This window comes from Pleurodeles waltl, chromosome 5 (genome assembly GCF_031143425.1).
Source record: "Pleurodeles waltl isolate 20211129_DDA chromosome 5, aPleWal1.hap1.20221129, whole genome shotgun sequence".
Classification (NCBI taxonomy): Eukaryota; Metazoa; Chordata; class Amphibia; order Caudata; family Salamandridae; genus Pleurodeles; species Pleurodeles waltl.
The window spans coordinates 523,965,945-523,991,110 of NC_090444.1; the positions used below are offsets into that span (position 1 = coordinate 523,965,945).

A 25,166-nucleotide genomic window follows, 5' to 3' on the forward strand; every position below is an offset into this window, starting at 1 on the left:
ATGGGGCACCTAACACTTTTGAATACAGCAGCATCTTGGAATGGTAAACCAATAATAAATTATAACACATTACTATTCCTATTGCCTTAAACATTTTATTTTCACAGTAAATAAGTCAGGCTCACTTCCTTTGATGTAACTTTTTATTTAAAAATACACAGATCAGGCCCATGGTATCTGTCGTAATTTTTCCAAGTGTACCGGTCAGGCATACAGCCATTCACATTGGCTTACCACCATACCCAATTCAGAGCCATGGCATTGAGCGTACAGTTTCACAGAAGGCAACCATCAGGCATCGTCCTAAAATTACAAATATGTGCAAAATACCAGTTAACAAAACAGTATACAAGCCCTCCTAAAACGGGCTAAAAAGCATGGGTGTGACTGTCAAGAGTGCAACAGGTGCAGTGACACCAGAGCTCAAGGGTCTAATAGGTCCACTGCACCCAAATTATAGCTCCTGATTACTGTTTAAACAAAGGAATGGGGGCTCATTTTACTTGTCTGCCTTAAAGCCATTGCCACACCACTGTTAAAATATTTTATCAAAGTGGCAAATCTTGTAACCCAAAGGCTTGCTCGGGGAGGAGGTAATGACCAACACCAAAACGATCTTTCAAGCTTTTAACCAGCCACCCTTTAATGAATATTGGCTTTTTTAGGTATAATGTTCACAATAAATAAAACCGGCTTACTGCTTTTATCATAACTTTATAACTTTTCACATTATCATTGGATTGTCACCATACCCAGCTCAGACCTATTGTATTGAGTGTGAGCTTAACTTCAAGGCCACCATAAGATGACCAGTCATAATATTACAAATGTTCAAAATCTCAGTTGGAAAAACAATGAATATACCTCCCCTGCCTCCAATATGGCTTAACAAGGATTATCACATTATAGATCTTCGACTCCCAAGGTTTGTTAGCATGAGTAGCCAACATCTAAACCTTTTCTTAATATGTTAATCTGTCAGATACCATGTAACAAAATACCTCATTTCAGACTTTAACACAGTGCAAAAACAATCCACCCTTAAATGCTATTTTCTTTAGCATATGCTTTTCACAGTAAACGTGCCATTGCTGTAATTATCTGATGGAGACATCTACCTGCAGATTCCTTACTTTAGAATCTTCCCCAGGCACGAGCCCGGATCCGTAAACTTTTCCCACGGTACGTCTCCGCGTTGGCAGAGGGCATTGCTTGACTCCTTATTGGCACCGTCCACAGGATGTGATGTCAGCAGAGTCCATATAACTCCCTTATCAACATCAGTTCCTTCTTTTCTGCGCTTGCAACGTGGATTCTGTAACGGTTGGTCTTGTCTTTTTCGGCCTACTTCCATGTTTTTGTCATATTGAACAGTGTGCTTTCTAAGACTTCGGTCCTATGGGCACCAAATGTCTGCCACTGATCCCCATTCCATTTGCTTGTGGTGTCTGGGCAAGCACCATGATGCCAATGAGTGTGGCTTCTGCCAGCAACTTTGGCCGAATGCTCTATGAGAGCATCGGATTAAGCTTTTAGCAGGTCATACATAGGAGTCACCTCAGTCTTCCTTTCAGAAAAGGTCTCCTTCTCGGACTGATGTCCGTTCACAGCACCATTCAAGGAGTTGTTCTCATGGACAACATTCTCCATCGACATCCGAAGGTACGTCTTGCAAGCGGTTGAAGTCATGAAGTCGCCAACTTCACTGTATACGACATCCCATCATTCCTCATTTGAGGAGACAAGATCCGTCTCCGCCCCGCGTCTCCATCCCTTTCCAGTAGACAGGGAGACTACTTGATAATATACTTCCCTTCACGCTACCACTGGTCAAACATCTTCCTTCTGGGAGTGCCTGTGGGTCCCAAGGAGGTAGAAAGTGTCTTGACCGTATCCACGACAGTGGGTTCGCCCACGGCTTCAGTTAGGCCTTCGGCGTTGGTTGACGAAGCTGTTACGTCGCCGGTGCACAGGCTTCCTGGGTTTCCACCTCTAGTGCTGGTGTCCGATCAGCCAGCTCCGGCTACTCCTCTGGCGGTGCTAATCAATGTCCAATCCCTCTCTCCGTGTGAAGTCGAAATTGACGTTGAGAAATCACCTTCTTGACATCAGTCGGGTCGCTCCAGGCATGCCTGTCATCACTGGCCTTCCTCCACAAGAATTCCCTCATGTTGGTCCCACTGAGGGACATGGTGGACAGGCGGTGGAGGATTCCGACCCTCATAAAGACGACAGCTGGTTAACTGACCTAGCTGCTGCTAGTGGCTTGGCTTCTTTACCAGCCGCAGGCCTCCTTTCACCCCCTGGACTTGCTCCTCCTTTGCAGACATGTTAAAAAGGGTTGTGGAAGTATTGGATCTGGTTCTTCCTTTAGTGAAATTAGCTTCAGATCCCCTAATTGATGTCCTTCATCAGGGTCATACAGGGGATGAACCTGTGCTTCCTTACAGTAAAATAATTAAGGGAATTATATGCATATATATATATGTGTGTGTGTGTGTGTGTGTATATATGTGTGTGTATATATATATATGTTCGATGGCATGTGTAGCTGCAGATACACATGCTGTGCACATCCCGCCATCTGGTGTTGGGCTCGGAGTGTTCCAAGTTGTTTTTCTTCGAGGAAGTCTTTTCGAGTCACGAGACCGAGGGACTCCTTCCATTTCGACTCCATTGCGCATGGGCGTCGACTCCATCTTAGATTGTTTTTTTTCCGCCATCGGGTTCGGACGTGTTCCTTTTCACTCTGTGTTTCGGGTCGGAAAGTAAGTTAGAATCTCGGAAAAATCGTCGGTATTGTTTGCGTTCGGTATCGGGTTAGTTACAACAGATCGACACCAAATTAAGAAGAGCTCCGGTGGCCCTTCGGGGTTTTCTTCCATCCCCGTCGGGGCCTGGTCGGCCCGGCCACATGTCTCTTCAAGGCTGATGGAACGGACCCCATTCCGCTTCTGTCCAAAATGCCATAACAAGTATCCATATACAGATCAACATCTGGTCTGTAACTTGTGTTTGTCACCAGAACACAAGGAGGATACTTGTGAGGCCTGTCGAGCGTTTCGGTCCAGGAAGACACTCAGGGACCGAAGAGCAAGAAGACTGCAAATGGCGTCTGCGCCGACAGGACAAGGGCGTTTCGAGGAGGAGGAAGAAACATTCTCCACCCAGGAGTCGGACTCTGAGGAGATCGATCCCGAAGAAACGCCGAAAACCGTGAGTAAGACGTCGAAAACAAAAAACTCACGAGAAAAGCGCTAAAGCCCAGGGGACGCCACCGCCAACAGGCCATGGCTTAACCCGAAAAGTAGGTGACCGTTCATCGGCACCGAAAAAGGGCGAGCTGGTGTCGAAGTCATCCGACTCCGGTCGAGATACCGGCACACAGCAATCTCGGGTCCGAGATAGTGGCTCAGAGAAGATTCGGCACCGAGACACCGGCACCGAAACGGGTCGGCACCGAGAGAGCACGACACCGAAAGTAAAAAAGGTTTTGTCGGAGCCGAAAAAAGCAGCCGAAAAGGTTTCGGTACCGAAATATCCGGCCTCGGAACCGAAAACAAGTTCCTACACTGAGGAACAAGGACTGTCCACACAAATGAAGACACATAGATTTGGACAGGAATTACAGGCAATAGAGCCAGATCACACACAAAGACGGCTCTTTATTGAAAAAGATACAGGGAAGATCAGCACTCTTCCTCCAGTCAAAATGAAACGCAAGCTTGCCTTCCAAGACAAAGACAAACAGCCACACGCAAAGGTGGCTAAACAAGTAACACCACCACCATCCCCACATCACTCTCCGCAACCATCACCGGTAGCCACTCCACCAATGATGCAATCCCCAACTTATACAGGAATGAGTCAAGATGACCCTGACACATGGGACCTTTATGACGCACCAGTGTCAGACAATAGTCCAGAATGCTATCCAGCTAAACCATCGCCACCAGAGGATAGTACAGGCTACGCACAAGTGGTGTCAAGAGCAGCTGCATTTCATAATGTCAGCCTTCATTCAGAGCCCATTGAAGACGACTTTCTTTTTAATACACTGTCGTCCACACACAGCCAATATCAGAGTCTTCCTATGCTACCCGGAATGCTAAAACACTCCAAACAAGTGTTTGAGGAGCCTGTTAAAGGGAGAGCCATTACTCCAAGAGTAGATAAAAAATATAAACCGCCACCAACAGACCCAGTGTACATTACACAACAGCTAACACCAGACTCTGTTGTAGTGGGAGCAGCGCGCAAAAGAGCCAACTCTCATACTTCAGGAGATGCGCCACCTCCAGATAAAGAAAGTCGAAAATTCGATGCTTCAGGCAAAAGGGTGGCGGCACAGGCAGCAAACCAGTGGCGTATTGCAAATTCGCAAGCTTTGCTAGCCAGATATGATAGGGCCCATTGGGATGAGATGCAACACCTTATTGAACATTTACCCAAAGAGTTCCAAAAGAGAGCGCAGCAAGTAGTAGAAGAAGGACAGGGTATCTCAAATAATCAGATACGGTCAGCAATGGATGCTGCAGACACAGCTGCTAGAACTGTCAACACAGCTGTAACAATAAGGAGACATGCATGGCTGCGTACATCAGGATTTAAACCAGAGATACAGCAAGCTGTGCTGAATATGCCATTCAACGGACAGCAGTTGTTTGGGCCGGAGGTGGACACTGCGATCGAAAAACTTAAAAAAGACACTGACACGGCCAAAGCCATGGGCGCACTCTACTCCCCACAGAGCAGAGGCACATTTCGAAAAACACAATTTCGAGGGGGGTTTCGAGGGCAAACCACAGAAGGCACAGCCTCACAAAAAAAGTCCACTTACCAGAGCCAGTATCAGCGGGGAGGTTTTCGGGGACAATATAGAGGGGGACAATTTCAAAGGAACAGAGGAAAGTTCCAAAGTCCCAAAACTCCTCCAAACAAACAGTGACTTCAAGTTCACAAATCCCCAACACATAACACCTGTGGGGGGGAGACTAACCAAGTTTTACAAACATTGGGAGGAAATAACAACAGACACTTGGGTCTTAGCAATTATCCAGCATGGTTATTGCATAGAATTTATCAAATTCCCTCCAAACATTCCACCGAAAACACACAATATGTCAAAACAACATATAAATCTTCTAGGACTAGAAGTTCAAGCATTGCTCCAAAAAGAAGCAATGGAGTTAGTACCAAAACAAGAACTAAACACAGGAGTTTACTCACTGTACCTTCTGATACCCAAAAAAGACAAAACTCTAAGACCCATACTAGATCTCAGAATAGTAAATACATACATCAAATCAGACCATTTTCACATGGTTACATTACAAGAAGTAATCCCCCTGCTCAAACAACAAGACTACATGACAAAACTGGATCTAAAGGATGCATATTTCCATATACCAATATATCCGTCACACAAGAAGTACCTAAGGTTTGTATTCCAAGGGATACATTACCAATTCAAAGTCTTGCCATTCGGAATAACAACTGCGCCAAGAGTTTTTACAAAATGTCTAGCAGTAGTAGCTGCACATATCAGAAGGCAGCAAATACATGTGTTCCCGTACCTAGACGATTGGTTAATCAAAGCCAACACGCAAAAACAGTGTTCACAACACACAAATTACGTCATACAAACCCTACACAAACTAGGTTTCTCAATCAATTACTCAAAGTCACACCTTCTGCCGTGTCAAACACAGCAATACCTAGGAGCAACAATCAACACAGTAAAAGGAACTGCCACTCCAAGTCCACAAAGAGTCCAAACATTCCAAAATGTCATACAAGCCATGTATCCAAACCAAAAGATACAGGTCAAATTAGTAATGAAACTCCTAGGCATGATGTCCTCATGCATAGCCATTGTCCCAAACGCAAGGTTGCACATGCGGCCCTTACAACAGTGCCTAGCATCACAGTGGTCACAGGCTCAGGGTCAACTTCTAGATCTGGTGTTGATAGACCACCAAACATACATCTCGCTTCAATGGTGGAACAGTATAAATTTAAACCAAGGGCGGCCTTTTCAAGACCCAGTGCCACAATGCGTAATAACAACAGATGCATCCATGACAGGGTGGGGAGCACACCTCAATCAGCACAGCATCCAAGGACAATGGGACATTCACCAAAAACAGTTTCATATAAACCACTTAGAACTGTTAGCGGTATTTCTAGCTCTAAAAGCATTTCAACCCATAATAACCCACAAATACACTCTTGTCAAAACAGACAACATGACAACAATGTATTACCTAAACAAACAGGGAGGAACACACTCGACACAGTTGTGTCTCCTAACACAAAGAATATGGCATTGGGCGATTCACAACCACATTCGCCTAATAGCACAATTTATTCCAGGGATTCAGAATCAGTTAGCAGACAATCTCTCTCGGGATCACCAACAGATCCACAAATGGGAAATTCACCCCCAAATACTGAACACTTACTTCAGAATGTGGGGAACGCCACAAATAGATCTATTTGCAACAAAAGAAAACTCAAAATGCCAAAACTTCGCATCCAGGTACCCACAACATCAGTCTCAGGGCAATGCACTATAGATGAACTAGTCAGGGATATTTGCGTACGCTTTTCCCCCTCTCCCACTTCTTCCATATCTAGTAAACAAGTTGAGTCAAAACAAACTCAAACTCATACTAATAGCACCAACATGGGCAAGGCAACCTTGGTATACAACACTACTAGACCTTTCAGTAGTACCTCATATCAAACTGCCAAACAGACCAGATCTGTTAACACAACACAAACAACAGATCAGACATCCAAATCCAGCATCGCTGAATCTAGCAATTTGGCTCCTGAAATCCTAGAATTCGGGCACTTAGACCTCACACAGGAATGTATGGAGGTCATAAAACAGGCTAGAAAACCTACCACTAGACACTGTTATGCAAATAAGTGGAAAAGATTTGTTTATTACTGCCATAATAATCAAATCCAACCTTTACACGCATCTGCAAAAGAAATAGTAGGATACTTTTTACATTTGCAAAAATCTAACCTAGCTTTCTCTTCCATTAAAATACATCTTACGGCAATTTCTGCTTACCTACAAATTACGCACTCAATTTCATTGTTTAGGATACCAGTCATAAAGGCGTTTATGGAAGGCCTAAAGAGAATTATACCACCAAGAACACCACCAGTTCCTTCATGGAACCTCAACATTGTCCTAACATGACTCATGGGTCCACCTTTTGAGCCCATGCACTCTTGTGAAATGCAATACTTAACGTGGAAAGTTGCATTTTTAATTGCCATCACATCTCTAAGAAGAGTGAGTGAAATTCAAGCATTTACCATTCAAGAACCATTTATTCAAATACACAAAAATAAAGTTGTTCTACGGACCAATCCTAAATTTTTACCAAAAGTAATCTCACCGTTCCACTTAAATCAAACGGTAGAATTACCAGTGTTCTTCCCACAGCCAGATTCTGTAGCCGAAAGAGCACTACATACATTAGACATCAAAAGAGCACTAATGTACTACATCGACAGAACAAAACTAATTCGAAAGACAAAACAACTATTTATCGCCTTTCAAAAACCTCATACAGGAAATCCAATTTCAAAACAAGGCATTGCTAGATGGATAGTTAAGTGCATTCAAACCTGCTATCTTAAAGCTAAAAGAGAACTGCCTATTACACCAAAGGCACACTCAACCAGAAAGAAAGGTGCTACCATGGCCTTTCTAGGAAATATTCCAATGAACGAAATATGTAAGGCAGCAACATGGTCTACGCCTCATACATTTACCAAGCACTACTGTGTAGATGTGCTAACTGCACAACAAGCAACAGTAGGTCAAGCTGTATTAAGAACATTATTTCAAACTACTTCAACTCCTACAGGCTGAACCACCGCTTTTGGGGAGATAACTGCTTACTAGTCTATGCACAGCATGTGTATCTGCAGCTACACATGCCATCGAATGGAAAATGTCACTTACCCAGTGTACATCTGTTCGTGGCATTAGTCTGCAGATTCACATGCGCCCACCCGCCTCCCCGGGAGCCTGTAGCCGTTTAGAAGTAGATCTTAAACATTTGTACATTTGTAAATATATTACTTAAAACTTTATTATGGACATACGCATTCACTCCATTGCATGGGCACTATTACTAGCATACACAACTCCTACCTCACCCTCTGCGGGCAAAACAATCTAAAATGGAGTCGACGCCCATGCGCAATGGAGTCGAAATGGGAGGAGTCCCTCGGTCTTGTGACTCGAAAAGACTTCTTCGAAGAAAAACAACTTGTAACACTCCGAGCCCAACACCAGATGGCGGGATGTGTACAGCATGTGAATCTGCAGCGACTAATGCCACGAACAGATGTACACTGGGTAAGTGACATTTTCCATATATATATATATATATATATATATATATATATATATATATATATATATATATGTTCGATGGCATGTGTAGCTGCAGATACACATATGTGTATATATATATATATATATATATATATATATATAAATAAATATATACTAGTGGTAGTCGCCACTAGGTAGTTATAGTTAGGACCTAGTTTCTATATAAAAAGTGTTTTTTCACTTGCCTATATCTTTGGCGCCGCGTGACGAATCTTCACAAAACTTTCCCAAAAATTTGCCACTCAAGTCAGCTGCTGCCTGAAAATTAGGGAGGGGTCCCAAAACACGTTTTGCCCATTCATTTTTCCATAGGGATTTTGAACAGCGAAAGCGCAAAAACTACTAGACGGAATTACCCAAATTTGGCTTAAAGGTAGGCCCTGGTCCAGGAAGTGACCTATTTTTTGGTGTAATTCCGTTCATAGTTGTAGAGAAATTAAGAAAATCCAAATTTATATATATAGGGACACTAAGAATTTGCGAATACTTCCAATCTCGTGCAGATATCTAATTGGCTGATAACACTTCAAAAACAGAAATCGTTGAACTGTTGTCAACCATCTTGGGACTTGGCTGAAGCCGAGTCTGAAAAAAAGTAAAAAATAAAGGAAAGGGGCCAGGGTACAAAAACCCTGACCCCTTACCTCTGCTGGTGGGGTCCCAAAGGTACCCCCCCCCAGGGCTAAATAAGTATTTTATTTTAATTTTACCAATGGAGTCACGTTCGATCCTCCAGTCCTCCATAAAAGAAATAAAACAAAGCTTTTGCTCCCGCACTTTGTTATCATAAAGTCCCCGGGTGGGCCAAGTCCCGGGGTCATTTTGTTACAAATGCTGGGGGGGCATCTCTGTCCCCTCTCGCTGACCCGGGGACTGCCACCTTCAAGAGGCTTATAATTGATATGTGGGGGAGAAGGGTTTGTGCCCCCAAACTGCCCTGGGGACCACCACCTCCCCAGGGCTTTGATTAAATAGGTGGAGTGGAGGGCATGCTCCCCCCGCTGCCCGGGGAGCTCCACCTCCCTGGGGCGTTATTGTAATAATATGCGGGAGGCTACGTGCCCCCCGCTTCCTAGGGCAAATTTTTAAAACAGAAAGGTGGGTCCCTGGGGCTATGTCCTCGTTAGACAAGGGGCTGCACATCCCTCCTCTTGGAGCCACAAGATGGCTCTGGGGACCGCCACCACCCAGGGCCGGCTCCTGCTATGTCCCGGGGTGTGCAGCCGCAGCTGAGCTAGAGCAAACACTTTGGTTTTAACAGCGGGACCTGTAAAGCAAGTCCCGCTGTCAAAATCAGAAGCTTTCATCTCTGCCTCCTGCTTACTGGCTATCTGACAGTGTGGGGGATGACTTAAGGCTTCCCGCACGCTGCCATAGCTTCAGCACGCACGGAGCTGCTTTGACAGCATCTCTGTGCTTGCTGAAACATTTTACCTCTGTCCCCTGTACAAAAAACAATAGCTCAGTGTGAAGGTCGCTAGACCTTCAGACTGAGCCATCAGGGTTCGAGTCCAGCCAGTCTCGCTTCCCTCTTTTTTTTTTTTTTTTTTCTAAGTACAGTTTATTTTTATTTACAGATACTTGTTTCACTCCTATGCTAGTGGAAATATATTTTGAGACTATCTTAAGGATGTTTTTTATTAAATCTGCTACTTCTCCTGGGGGAAAGTATATTTATATGCCAGATGATCGTTATTGTTGTCTTCAACTTCTTTTCAACAAGGGCAATTGTATGTTTTCTTTGCAAGAGATAAACTTTTATGTGTGTCTTATAACGTAGGTCTGGTTGGAAAATACCTTTACATGGTAAGAGGTTGTGATCAATGGCTTGTTACGCTGCTCTGTGTTCCAACAGGGTATTACATGCTGTTTTAGTCTACATATAAGAACAAACAGATTTATCTTCACTAACTAATTTAGTAATACTGTCCTGAAATATTATGATTATCTGTTCTTTTTTCCTCTTGTTCTAGACTGGTTTTATAATATTTGGAGACTTTTTCGAGGGTCTCAGTTGGTAGTCTCTCCTCCGAGTTACTGATCTTTGGTTTCTGATTTCTAAAGTAAGGAATCTGCAACTAGATATCTCTATCAAATGAACAAGTTACAGGATCTAGCCACAGTTTCCTTAACAACCCTTCCATCCTCCCTGTTCTGCAAACTGAGTTCCTCTTTTGTCTCTGAGGATTTCATATGGGAAACCAACCCCTACAATGAAGAATTCAGTGATTATTTGACACAAGGGTGTGTTTTATTCAAAGCACACTGTTCCAATATGCGGTTTCTATGTGTGGCTCTATGTTTTGAGTGCAGAAAATAGTCATGGAAGAAACTGACGGCACGTCAGGGAGAGAGTTATATGGACTCTGCTGACATCACATCCGGTTCGCGGCGTTGATACAGTTGTGAGACGCCCTCTGCTGACACAAAGGTGTACTATGGAAATAGTTCCCGGATCCAGGTTCGTGCCTGTGGAAGATTCTAAAGTAAGGAATTTGCGGTTAGATTCTGTCTCTACCAGATAATGCGTTACCGATGGTAAATAACTTATTTATAGTAAACAGATCAGGCTTAATCTTTGGCTAGTCACAATAATCAACTCAGGTTTGCTCTCTTGAAGCATAAACATTCCCACAAGGTAAAAGTTGCAACACAATCACTCTTTTTCAGTGAAAGCTCACAACTACCTCCCAATCAAAAACTGTACTAAAGGAAAGTCTACATGTGGGCAGAGCAGAAGCCCTTCTCTCAGTAGTGTTTCTCAGAACTCTTTTTATATAGATCCCACCGGGTACCTAAAGCCAGACCTAACTATACTTACTCAAATGTGCAGCCTTTTAGTCTAGGAGATCTATGCTCAGAACATATCACATTAAAAGAGGTGTCAGTTGGGTTGTTTCTGAAAGTGATTAAAAGTATATAAACCCCAGAATTACTGTGGACTAGCATCTGCCAAGGGATATTGGGTTGGAGGGGGTTCTTCCCTCCACAGTTTTGAAACAAAATGTGTACAGAGTGCATTTTATTTCAGCTATACAATAAATTGGCAAAATAGGCATTGGTTTTACAGGCAGCTTTTGGAGGTGTACTGATAAAATATCCCATTACTTGGGAGTGCTCTCTGTGAAGGGCGTTATGCAGTATATAAATACTATTTTGTCATTCAGTTTAACACTTATTACTTTGAATCTGCCATTAGTGACCAATGTCAATTTTTGTCTCATGTAACTGGTTATATAAAATATAAATATAAATGATCTAAAAAAAAAAAACTCTTGCAGGGCAGAACAATACTTCTACACAGATCTGAGTATTTTTGTGCTATACACAAAGGAAATCTGTTAGAGAATTTATTTTGGCAGTTTTTCTGTGTTTTAAACATTCCTTTAAAGCAATACTGAATATTTAAAACTCAAATAAAGCATTTATAATTATGTATTTTAGAAAATTAGACTGTGTGAATAAGTATATTCCAATACGAAGAATGTGACTGGGAAAAACGGTGGTGGGGGTAAACTCAATAGTGTTACAACTACCAAAATATACAATATAGTCCAGTTTAGTAAAATAACTAAAATGTAGAAGAAGCCGAAGGATATCAGTGCATATTATTCAGGCGTACAGTTACAAAAACAGGACCCATAAGTTTTGACTGGATGTCTTAATGCGTTTGTCATTAATTATCAAGACAGAAGTGTTAATACACAATGGGCCTGATTTAGATGTTGGCGAAGGGAAATACTCTCCCGTCCGCCGTATTATGATCCCATTATATCCTATGGGGATTGTAATATGGTAGACTAGCTATCAGTCACGTTTGTGACCAAGTGTTCCTTCCGCCAACATCTAAATCGGGCCCAATATTTTTTAAGTTATTTAACAATTATAGTCGACTTTGAAGTTTTAGGTATCGCTCACAATGGCCAGAGGCATAGGATTATCTGCACAAACGGTGGTGTGCACTCGGCATCTCTATGCGTGTCTGCCATCCTTCCCCACATCCTCTGCCACAGAAATGTCTGCAGTGGTACTATTTAAATTCGCCAGTAGTATGAAAAATAATGAAAGAAGTACTTTTACTTGAGTGAATGGCCGTCTGCTTAAAGCCTCACTTTGTATACACGGGGTCACATTTCTTTCTGAAAAATATACCCGCCCTTGCAGTTATTGTTCTCAATTTCTGTAGAAGGTAACATCATGAAGTAGTTCTTTCTGCAATAAGTGAAACAATAATGATACAAGTAAAGTCAAAGCACTAGCTGACGCAAAATATTTTGGACATGATTTGACATATTGAAACATTGACAGTTGTATCAGTGTGTTCATTAGTTTGATTATATTTTTCATGACGGTAAATGGATTGTTTTTTGTTATCCCTTCGCTGGCAATGTTGTATTCATTCAAGTTCAACAGGAAATCTTGTTCTTTAGGTTTTTCATGTTTGACTGTTTATGCTTCTGTAAATATTTCAAGCAGTACCTGTTTTATTTTGCAGCCTTTCTAATAAGAGAATGCCATTGAAAGAGGAAGACCTTGAGGTTTGCACTACACTTGTCCTTCACCAGTTTCAGATGATGCTGCATAGCACATTGAATAGACCCGAGGAAGCCATTGTTTGCAGCAGTAGAAATGCAGATGAAAAACTAAACAGGTACCATGTAATGGCAAACGTGCTTCAATTTAGGTGTCTGGGAATCTACATTCTGGACAACATTTAACCTGCTATGTATTTATCTATGTATTTATCTTGGGATGTGTGGAACATTGATTTGTGGTCTCTCACAGCTCTTATAATGTGGACTATCAGTACTTGAAGCCATGTGTGGTACCCTCTGCCAAGGGATAATCGTGATTGCTGGCAGGTCCTACATGGCAGAGCTTGTCTAGACCATAGTTCAAGGCTCCAGGTCTCTCTACGGAGTGAATTGTGATGTGACTGTGAGAGATGGGCAGGTGAAGCCTGGCATGACAGAGCACTGGGTCAGTGAGTAAGGCCTTACACAGGAGAAGGCATCATAGTTTTACCTTCGGACAGAACTTCGCTGTGCATATTGATCAACATTTACTTGATGTGAGGTTCTACATGGTGGTGAAGTGAGGGGGTGAACATTCACATATAATCGAGCCCTTTGTCTGTAAGTTTCTAAGAACTCAAACAGGATTCAAAATGTAATGCCTTGTTCCATTATGAGGCTAGTGCAGCCAGTTAGGGTTGTGATTTTGCCTGTCTTCCTGAGGTGTGTGCGAAGCTTGGCAGACAACTTTTGGACCCCCGAAGCCTCTGTATTTCCACTTTGAGGCGCATTCATAGCGCAATACTTCAAATCAGATAGTACAAAGGCTTATAGTTGTGTTGAAGTATTAGGCAAACCCTCTTAAGTTTGTATTTGGCACTTTTTACAGCAGCATTGATCTTCTGGCTTACACAGGTTTGTGCCAAACAGACCTCTTCTATATTACTGCAGTGCTGACTCGCAGTCATTCTGTTTATGGCATTTATACCAGCCTTGCTTCTGATCCTTATGTCAGATTTGTCATCCACTCAGTACCTGTAATTCGCATTTATCCATAACAGTAGTGTTGAATACATTCATTGATTTAATTAATTTTGGTGTTCAGAAGCATTCTCTGGATGGGAATAGATTTCTGGATGATCAGCATGCATCTGGAAATATATCTGATGTTTTTTTGATCACGTGTTTCAGGAGGCACACATAAATAGTGAATGACAGGAACATGAGTGATAAGCCCTGGAGAGATACCCTTGTAATGTCGTGGTATTATTTTACATAGGGGGTGTATGAGAACGTTATTTGCCTGCATTCGGAGAAGGGATATTAATGGGCATTTTTATGGATGCTTTTTCGTGTATCTGCGTGAACAAGGATGACCTCGTAGTCCAGTGTCTGGTGGCTTTGAGTCAAATTATGTGACTAGCTCATCCCTAATGTCTGTCAAAAACGTTTTCTGTGCCTCTAAGAACGACAGTGATCCGGGAAAAAAACTCTTAAGTTTGCATCGGTCTTTGCATTTTAGAAATTTGTTGGAAACAGGAGGTTGGAAATTAGACTAGAATTACACTGTCCTATGTTACAACTGTGAGGACTAATCTGTTCCTATCAAACAGGTATCCCAGTTTTTATTTGTTATGAATACTATGACCTCCACAGTTTCTTTTAAATAACCTAGCCTCAGGCTGTGACCTGAGAAACTTCTTACATCGTTCCTGGCATCATGCCAATGGATGGTGATGACTCTGGTTTCGTAACACTGCCCAGTTATGAAGGCATCGCAGACATAATTGGCACAGCTTTGCCCGACCACCCTCAGTAACATTTTAAGGCTATCAAGACTCTGAAATGTGCCAGGCGTCATGATTGGTGGTTTTATGGTCACGCACGTTCAAATTTGCCTTACAAATTTTTGTACATTCCTCATTTTGAATAAATAAGCTTTTGGGTGTCAAGCTGTAGTAGGTGCAAAACGGTGCTCCCCAAAATAGACACCCATTACCTCCTGCTTGCGTTGCCTGGGTGAAAGCCATGACATCCGAAAATGCAAGAATTGCTTCAGAAGGACCTTGAACGCCTGGCACTCTAGAATGTGGAAGGGTTGGCGTGTTCTGAGAGTAAGGAATGACCTTGTTCTCTCCATAGGAGAGGTCGGACTGACTTCCAGGTGCTTCAGAAATAGTTCAGCCACCTTGTATCTAAGCATAGTGAGAAAATGTGTAGGTGCCGTAATGCCTCCCAGTCTTCTTGGCATCACTGTCCCAAGAAAGGAAGGGAAAAAGTAGATCTTCTTCCTGAGTGCAGCAAAGAGTCATAATAGTCCAGAGTCCTGTAGGCAAAAACATCAGGAGCTTCACTCCAGGGGCTAATGTAGGGAAGCTGCTCCTGTGTTTATGGCACATTTTGTCTTTTCAAAAGTTGACTCCATCTTTGATAATTAAAATGAGAAGCAGTTGATTTGACCGACCCCGTGCTGTGTCTCTTCTGCACCCCGCATTACGCAAGCATTATAAACATCTGCTGCTCCACTTTGGCATACATTGATCTCACGAGGGAATAGTAAGCATAGAGCTAGATTAAAATGTCCAGGGAAAGTACATTCGGATACACTGAATGTCCAGATCGGATAATCAGGAATAACCACCCCACTTTCCCCAATTATGCTATAATGGGGCAGGTTAAAAGAAATTGACCAGTATTTTGCCAAAACGTGATTATTAGCCATTAGTTTCTTCAAGAGTGGAGTGATAATGGTGTGTTGTATAAATGCAAGCATAATTCTCTATTCATTAATTACACTTAAAAAATCGACCCTAGCCAACAAATGAATACCTCTTGTGCAACATTGGATATTTTCCTTCTTTGGAGTAGTCACCACCCCTAGTACACGCCCACTGGTTAAAAATAAAATAGTGTCTTGCTGCGCTGCCCTGCGCCACCGGGAAACGGCATAAATGCACCATATCTACAAGATGCGGTACATTTCTGTCCTCTCCCTCTGCGCTGGCACACAGATTACTGCCTAGCACAACGCAGGCACCCTTGCACCATTGTACAAGGATGCCTGTGTTGTGGGGATAAATGTTTTTGTGCAAGAAGGGACACCTTCCTGCACAAAAACAATCAGGTTAGGTGTTTTCCTCTTTCTATGTGTGCTGCAGAATGGGAAACGGGGGAAAAAAAAGATATTCCTCCCTGTTGTGTCACTCCTATGCCACCTCTGAGGTGGCATAGGAATCTGACGCTTTTCCAGACTTGTAATTCTGGGAATGCGTCAGATTTCTTTCTGTTCCATAGGTGTTACATGGGAACACCCACAGCAACAGCTATGGAATGCCCCTTTCATGCAGTTTTATGGGTGAAAGGGGCTCATATTTACGCTAGGTGGCTTTACATGGCCTTGTAAGTATAGGCTGGCACACTGCACCACCGGAGCATCAAGAAAAATGACTCTCCGGTGGTGCACTGTGCCGATAGGGCATCGTAAATGAGGCCCTCACTGTGTACACTATGAGGCAGATTTACAAAACTGTCACCCAGCTCAGCGCAGCAGCGAAGAATGCTGCACTACACTGCGTGACAGGGAGGGAGCAGGAGAGCGCCATATCTACAAAGATATGGCACTCTCCTCCACTCTGTCAAGCGCCGGCGCTGATTTCAGCGTGTGTGCGTAAGTCTACCTTGCCAGTACAAAATACTGTGCTGAGACACACTTTAAACCTTTTCCTTCTTGGTACACATACTGTGCAGCACGCATGCAAAGTCGGAAGTGAAAGGAGAAATGAAAACATTTCTACTTTTAACGCCAGCTTTCAAATGGTGTTAACTTTTGGTACAAAACTCTGTCTTTTATTGGCTGTAGATACAGTTTGTGTCAAAAGGCATGGGTGGTTGCCTGGGAACACCCATGTACCATCTATGTAACACCCTCTCTGTGCTAAGTAAGTACTTTTAGGATTACTTTCCAGTGCAAAACAAGCTTTTCAATGGAAAGTAAATTAGGAAAAAAAAACAATTTGTGCTAGTTAGCGTCACTTCTGTGTCGCTAACCCAGCGCAAAATGTTTGTAAATCTCCCCCGTGAGTTTTATCAGAATAAAGAATCTATCTATAAATACAGATGCAACACCTCACATTTGATTTAAATTGCAACCTATTTAAAGCAAAGGGCATTTCATCTGAAGACCAGGACCGAAATTAATAAAACCAGTGAACATGTTTGTTTTTTCGTGGCCGTGGAGTTTAAAGAACCCGATCTTAATGATCCGTAGGACTTTATTTTGCACTTAAATCAAAGAAGTAGGCAGACAGGAATGTGCTTCTTTGTTGGGTTTCTTCTCTGATTTCATTTTCTGTTGTGTACAGGTATGGCATTCCAATCGACTCTCCATCCTTCCTGGGCCGCCTGTACAAGCATTCTTTGTTCCTTAAAGAGCACAATCTTTTGCAAAAGGACGATATGGCAGAAATGTTCAATTCTTTGCTGGCTGTGGGAAGCGATGGAAGAAGTTCTAAGGTTCGCGTTCTTGATCACTTTGTAAATCTCTAAAAAACGTAGAATAATGTAATCTTTGGTCCATTTATTACTAAAACAATCAGGTTTTGCCTCTGAGTGAATTGTATTGAATTTTATATTTATTCTCAGAATGTTACTATATACAAATTGTGTCTGTTATAGAATTTTTTTTTGTATTTTTTTTTGTATTGAACCCCTTTGCTTTTGACTCATGACTCGACCAGAATTCTGTTTTATCCACAAGAGACCATAACGATCTAAAATTCTTTACGCAGTAACTCAAAAGACTCCTTCCTTTCTGTGTGATTTTGCTGATATCAACATCTGTGTTTCTTAGGTCTCGACTATAGCAGATGCACAAGATGTTGTAGAGCGTCATCGTGGAGTGAGCTCATTTGCAGGCGCGCAAGTTGCACTCAGTTTATAGTTTGACTGATACATTGTGTTATTCCTCACCTCTGTGTGCACCAAAAGTTTGTTTGGGCCTTCAATTCGCTGCTTGTTTTACCTGCTGTAAATCGTGTGAGCAAACCCGTATCGGGAATGAGTTTCATCTGACTGGTCATCCCTTTTTGCGTGTGAACAAGGGTTTACCCCCGAAATAGATTTTGCTGCCCTTTGTGGCAGGGTCCCTTATACCTACAATTTAATTAACCAGTTCATCTTTGCGGAGCTTCTTCCAGTCAACTGATTAGCAATAATGCCTGACCCTGGTTTCCTCTCCTTTCTCACGTGGTTGTAAAAATGGCAAACTTTTTTTTAACACAACCTTTATTGCTTTTGGAAGAGATTCTTCGTGTAAATAACAGTTAGATTAAAAGTAGTGGCAAGAAATTGGACATAATCGAGAATTGGGCCCGTGAAAACCAGGTCTTGGGTGCTGACAGAGAAAACAAATATATTAATTAGATCATATATTTTGGCTGTCCAGCGGTTGTATAGCTCCTTATCTATCACAGTATACATGGAACATTATCTTAACGTCCCGTTCACCCCTCCCTCCAAATGGGCATCTTTCCAGTGTTTGTAGGCACAGGAAGGCACGTGTTAATTTATCCCGACAGTATTTGGGATGATCAGCAATGTTCCAGAGTAATATGTTATTATAGAATTCTGCTAATGTCCAGCGCTCCTGGTGCTTCAAGGAGTCCACACTTGTAGACATACTCAAGGTCTATTGGTCTGTATGCCATTAAGCGTGGTTCGTATCAGCAGTGTCCAGTGTTTTAAATGATTCTAGCAGTGCATTCCATTCCATTCCAGTGCAATCGTATTGTAGGAAGTTGGCTCTGTATGTGCTATTTCAAAGTAAGGAATAGCATGCACAGAGTCCAAGGGTTCCCCTTAGAGGTAAAATAGTGGTAAAAATAGATAATACTAATGCTCTATTTTGTGGTAGTGTGGTCGAGCAGTAGGCTTATCCAAGGAGTAGTGTTAAGCATTTGTTGTACATACACATAGACAATAAATGAGGTACACACACTCAGAGACAAATCCAGCCAATAGGTTTTGTATAGAAAAATATCTTTTCTTAGTTTATTTTAAGAACCACAGGTTCAAATTTAACATGTAATATCTTGTTTGAAAGGTATTGCAGGTAAGTACATTAGGAACTTTGAATCATTTCAATTGCATGTATACCTTTCAAGTTATTCACAAATAGCTATTTCAAAAGTGGACACTTAGTGCAATTTTCACAGTTCCTGGGGAGGTAAGTTTTTATTAGTTTTACCAGGTAAGTAAGACACTTACAGGGTTCAGTTCTTGGTCCAAGGTAGCCCACCGTTGGGGGTTCAGAGCAACCCCAAAGTTACCACACCAGCAGCTCAGGGCCGGTCAGGTGCAGAGTTCAAAGTGGTGCCCAAAACGCATAGGCTTCAATGGAGAGAAGGGGGTGCCCCGGTTCCAGTCTGCCAGCAGGTAAGTACCCGTGTCTTCGGAGGGCAGACCAGGGGGGTTTTGTAGGGCACCGGGGGGGACACAAGCCCACACAGAAATTTCACCCTCAGCGGCGCGGGGGCGGCCGGGTGCAGTGTTAGAACAAGCGTCGGGTTCGCAATGGAAGTCAATGAGAGATCAAGGGATCTCTTCAGCGCTGCAGGCAGGCAAGGGGGGGCTTCCTCGGGGAAACCTCCACTTGGGCAAGGGAGAGGGACTCCTGGGGGTCACTTCTGCAGTGAAAGTCCGGTCCTTCAGGTCCTGGGGGCTGCGGGTGCAGGGTCTTTTCCAGGCGTCGGGACTTAGGTTTCAGAGAGTCGCGGTCAGGGGAAGCCTCGGGATTCCCTCTGCAGGTGGCGCTGTGGGGGCTCAGGGGGGACAGGTTTTGGTACTCACAGTCGTAGAGTAGTCCGGGGGTCCTCCCTGAGGTGTTGGTTCTCCACCAGCCGAGTCGGGGTCGCCGGGTGCAGTGTTGCAAGTCTCACGCTTCTTGCGGGGAGTTGCCGGATTCTTTAAAGCTGCTTCTTGAAACAAAGTTGCAGTCTTTTTGGAGCAGGTCCGCTGTCCTCGGGAGTTTCTTGTCGTCGTCGAAGCAGGGCAGTCCTCAGAGGATTCAGAGGTCGCTGGTCCCTTTGGAAGGCGTCGCTGGAGCAGAGTTCTTTGGAAGGCAGGAGACAGGCCGGTGAGTTTCTGGAGCCAAGGCAGTTGTTGTCTTCTGGTCTTCCTCTGCAGGGGTTTTCAGCTAGGCAGTCCTTCTTGTTGTTGTTGCAGGAATCTAATTTTCTAGGGTTCAGGGTAGCCCTTAAATACTAAATTTAAGGGCGTGTTTAGGTCTGAGGGGTTAGTAGCCAATGGCTACTAGCCCTGAGGGTGGATACACCCTCTTTGTGCCTCCTCCCAAGGGGAGGAGGTCACATTCCTATCCCTATTGGGGGAATCCTCCTTCTACAAGATGGAGGATTTCTAAAAGTCAGAGTCACCTCAGCTCAGGACACCTTAGGGGCTGTCCTGACTGGCCAGTGACTCCTCCTTGTTTTTCTCATTATCTCTCCTGGACTTGCCGCCAAAAGTGGGGGCTGGGTCCAGGGGGTGGGCATCTCCACTAGCTGGAGTGCCCTGGGGCATTGTAACACGAAGCTTGAGCCTTTGAAGCTCACTGCTAGGTGTTACAGTTCCTGCAGGGGGGAGGTGTGAAGCACCTCCACCCAGAGCAGGCTTTGTTTCTGTCCTCAGAGAGCACAAAGGCTCTCACCGCATGAGGTCAGACACTTGTCTCTCAGCAGCAGACTGGCACAGACCAGTCAGTCCTGCACTGAACAATTGGGTAAAATACAGGGGGTATCTCTAAGATGCCCTCTGTGTGCATTTTTTAATAAATCCAACACTGGCATCAGTGTGGGTTTATTATTCTGAGAAGTTTGATACTAAACTTCCCAGTATTCAGTGTAGCCATTATGGAGCTGTGGAGTTCGTTTTTGACAGACTCCCAGCCCATATACTCTTATGGCTACCCTGCACTTACAATGTCTAAGGTTTTGCTTAGACACTGTAGGGGCATAGTGCTCATGCACATATGCCCTCACCTGTGGTATAGTGCACCCTGCCTTAGGGCTGTAAGGCCTACTAGAGGGGTGACTTACCTATGCCACAGGCAGTGGGAGGTTGGCATGGCACCCTGAGGGGAGTGCCATGTCGACTTAGTCATTTTCTCCCCATCAGCACACACAAGCTGGCAAGCAGTGTGTCTGTGCTGAGTGAGGGGTCCCTAGGGTGGCATAAGACATGCTGCAGCCCTTAGAGACCTTCCCTGGCATCAGGGCCCTTGGTACCAGGGGTACCATTTACAAGGGACTTACCTAGGTGCCAGGGTTGTGCCAATTGTGGAAACAATGGTACATTTTAGGTGAAAGAACACTGGTGCTGGGGCCTGGTTAGCAGGGTCCCAGCACACTTCTCAGTCAAGTCAGCATCAGTATCAGGCAAAAAGTGGGGGGTAACTGCAACAGGGAGCCATTTCTTTACACAAGCCCCCCCCAGCCCACAGGCCAGGAGACTCAGCCAAAGCTGGGAGAGTCTTCCTAGTCTGTCAGGCGAGGAAGAGTAGAGGAAATAGGCTGGTTTGTTGCAGGGCCTACTCTGCCTTACATCCTCCTGTTCAGGTCATTCCCTCTGGGGAACTGACCCACTCCCACAGTGATAGGACCTAGTCTGAACTGCCTCTTGTCTGTGCTTTTTATGTCTTCACCCATTCTCTCTATTTTGGGGTTAGAGGTATCCACCTCTGCTAATCTTATCTTAGCCAGGGTCACCCCTAGCTTACCCAAAGAGGTTACCCAGAGCTGGAGTAACCCCACCATGACCAACAGGGTCAGGGGGCCTAACTTGCTATTTGGCATGGGGTCAGACCACCATGCCAAGGATAGTGCAGCCATAAAGGCTAACACCCAGCAGAGGCCACTGACAGCTATCAGTGCCCAGAACCACACCTTTAGCTCACCTACAAGGGAAGGGGCTAAGTTACAGGCTTCTTTGGGTTCAGGGTGCCTGTCTGCTGTATTAGAGTGGGGGGTTACCACATCTTGTAGTAAACACCCTTCTTCCACTCTTTCTTCTGTTAGCTGAGGAGCCACCCACTCAGGCTTAACGGTTGCCTGACTAGCCAGGACTTCTTGTGGGTCAGGTTGGACTTTATCAGAGCCACTTTTGGAGTTCTCCCCTACTGGAGCAGAATCTCCTTGGCTTGCTGGAACCTTGGCTAAAGGTTGTCCACCTTTCCTACTCTGTTTCCTTTTCTTTTTCTTCTGGGGCCTACTTGCATTTACTGCAGAGGCAGGCACTCCAGAATCCTTGGGAGAGGACTGACACTGGACCAGTTCCTCTCTTGGGCTCTGACTAACCTCTGGGTAGTCATTTCCAAGGAGACAATCAAGGGGGAGGTCTGTACTGACTACCACCCTTCTCCAGCTAAAAGTTCCACCCACTTCTATGGGCACAAAAGCCACAGGCCTATCAGTGACCCTGTCTGGGCTAACTCTTACTCTGGCCATCTCACCTGGGATGTACTGGTTTGAGAACACCAGCCTGTCATGCACAATAGTGTGACTGGCACAAGTGTCTCTCAGGGCAGTGGCTGGGATTCCATTCACCAGTAGGTGGTGGAAGTGTCTACTTCCCTCTGGAATCTCCAACTCACCTGTTGGGCCCTTTTTCCAGTTGAAGGCTATGAAGACCTCCTCATCTGAGGAGTCATCTCCAATGGCTACACTGGTTACCCCTGGGGTTTTGCTAGGGGGTCGGTTTTTGGGACAAGAAGTGTCCTTGGTGTGGTGCCCTGTCTGTTTACAGTTATGGCACCATGCCTTAGTGGCATCCCAGCTCTTACCCTGGTACCCACCTTTGTTTTGGGTTGTGTCTCTGGGCCCACCCACCTGGTCTGGTTTTTGGGGGCCTACAGGGGACTCTTTTTCTTTGTTTCTAGTGTCACCCACTTTCTCCTGGGGAGGCTTTGTAACCCCTTTCTTTTGGTCACCCCCAGTGGAAGTTTTGGTTACCCTAGTCTTGACCCAGTGGTCTGCCTTCTTTCCCAATTCTTGGGGAGAAATTGGACCTAGGTCTACCAGATACTGATGCAACTTTTCATTGAAGCAGTTACTTAAAATGTGTTATTTCATAAACAAATTATAAAGCCCAACATAGTCATACACTTCATTTCCAGTTACCCAACCATCCAGTGTTTTCACTGAGTAGTCAACATAATCAACCCAGGTCTGGCTCGAGGATTTTTGAGCCCCCCTGAATCTAATCCTATACTCCTCAGTGGAGAATCCAAAGCCCTCAATCAGGGTACCCTTCATGAGGTCATAAGATTCTGCATCTTTTTTAGAGAGTGTGAGGAGTCTATCCCTACACTTTCCTGTGAACATTTCCCAAAGGAGAGCACCCCAGTGAGATTTGTTCACTTTTCTGGTTACACAAGCCCTCTCAAAAGCTGTGAACCATTTGGTGATGTCATCACCATCTTCATATTTTGTTACAATCCCTTTAGGGATTTTCAACATGTCAGGAGAATCTCTGACCCTATTTATGTTGCTGCCACCATTGATGGGTCCTAGGCCCATCTCTTGTCTTTCCCTCTCTATGGCTAGGATCTGTCTTTCCAAAGCCAATCTTTTGGCCATCCTGGCTAACTGGATGTCCTCTTCACTGGGGTTATCCTCAGTGATTTCAGAGTTGTTGGTCCCTCCTGTGAGGGAACCAGCATCTCTGACTATTATTTGTGGAGTCAGGGCTTGAGAAGCCCTGCTCTCCCTAAGTAGGACTGGAGGGGGGGAATTTCCCTCCAAGTCACTATCTTCATCCTCTGAGTTGCCACCCTCAGAGGGGTTGGCCTTTTCAAACTCTGCCAAAAGCTCCTGGAGCTGTATTTTGGTAGGTTTGGGGCCCATTGTTATTTTCTTTAGTTTACAGAGTGACCTTAGCTCTCTCATCTGTAGATGGAGGTAAGGTGTGGTGTCGAGTTCCACCACAGTCACATCTGTGCTAGACATTTTGCTTCTAAAAGTTGGAATACTTTTTAAGAATCTAAAACTGGTTCTAGAATCTAATTCAAACTTTTACAAACTTTTAAACTCTAAAAGAAATGCTAAACAGGATCTAACACAAGGCCCTAGCAGGTCTTTTAAGAATTTAGAAAACTTTTCAAATTGCAAAAATCAATTTCTAAAGACAATTTTGGAATTTGTCGTGTGATCAGGTATTGGCTGAGTAGTCCAGCAAATGCAAAGTCTTGTACCCCACCGCTGATCCACCAATGTAGGAAGTTGGCTCTGTATGTGCTATTTCAAAGTAAGGAATAGCATGCACAGAGTCCAAGGGTTCCCCTTAGAGGTAAAATAGTGGTAAAAATAGATAATACTAATGCTCTATTTTGTGGTAGTGTGGTCGAGCAGTAGGCTTATCCAAGGAGTAGTGTTAAGCATTTGTTGTACATACACATAGACAATAAATGAGGTACACACACTCAGACAAATCCAGCAATAGGTTTTGTATAGAAAAATATCTTTTCTTAGTTTATTTTAAGAACCACAGGTTCAAATTTAACATGTAATATCTTGTTTGAAAGGTATTGCAGGTAAGTACATTAGGAACTTTGAATCATTTCAATTGCATGTATACCTTTCAAGTTATTCACAAATAGCTATTTCAAAAGTGGACACTTAGTGCAATTTTCACAGTTCCTGGGGAGGTAAGTTTTTATTAGTTTTACCAGGTAAGTAAGACACTTACAGGGTTCAGTTCTTGGTCCAAGGTAGCCCACCGTTGGGGGTTCAGAGCAACCCCAAAGTTACCACTCCAGCAGCTCAGGGCCGGTCAGGTGCAGAGTTCAAAGTGGTGCCCAAAACGCATAGGCTTCAATGGAGAGAAGGGGGTGCCCCGGTTCCAGTCTGCCAGCAGGTAAGTACCCGTGTCTTCGGAGGGCAGACCAGGGGGGTTTTGTAGGGCACCGGGGGGGACACAAGCCCACACAGAAATTTCACCCTCAGCGGCGCGGGGGCGGCCGGGTGCAGTGTTAGAACAAGCGTCGGGTTCGCAATGGAAGTCAATGAGAGATCAAGGGATCTCTTCAGCGCTGCAGGCAGGCAAGGGGGGGCTTCCTCGGGGAAACCTCCACTTGGGCAAGGGAGAGGGACTCCTGGGGGTCACTTCTGCAGTGAAAGTCCGGTCCTTCAGGTCCTGGGGGCTGCGGGTGCAGGGTCTTTTCCAGGCGTCGG

General features: G+C 44.2%; 1 protein-coding gene across 1 annotated transcript in view; it reads left to right on the forward strand.

The window, feature by feature from the left end:
- Positions 1 to 25,166, forward strand: part of KIZ (kizuna centrosomal protein) — a 737,711-nt gene that overhangs the window by 337,314 nt on the left and 375,231 nt on the right. Inside the window, exons 8-9 of the mRNA XM_069236553.1 lie at positions 12,927 to 13,082; positions 17,307 to 17,457. Of these exons, the coding sequence (XP_069092654.1) occupies positions 12,927 to 13,082; positions 17,307 to 17,457 (307 nt within the window). The remainder of the gene's footprint in view (positions 1 to 12,926; positions 13,083 to 17,306; positions 17,458 to 25,166) is intronic.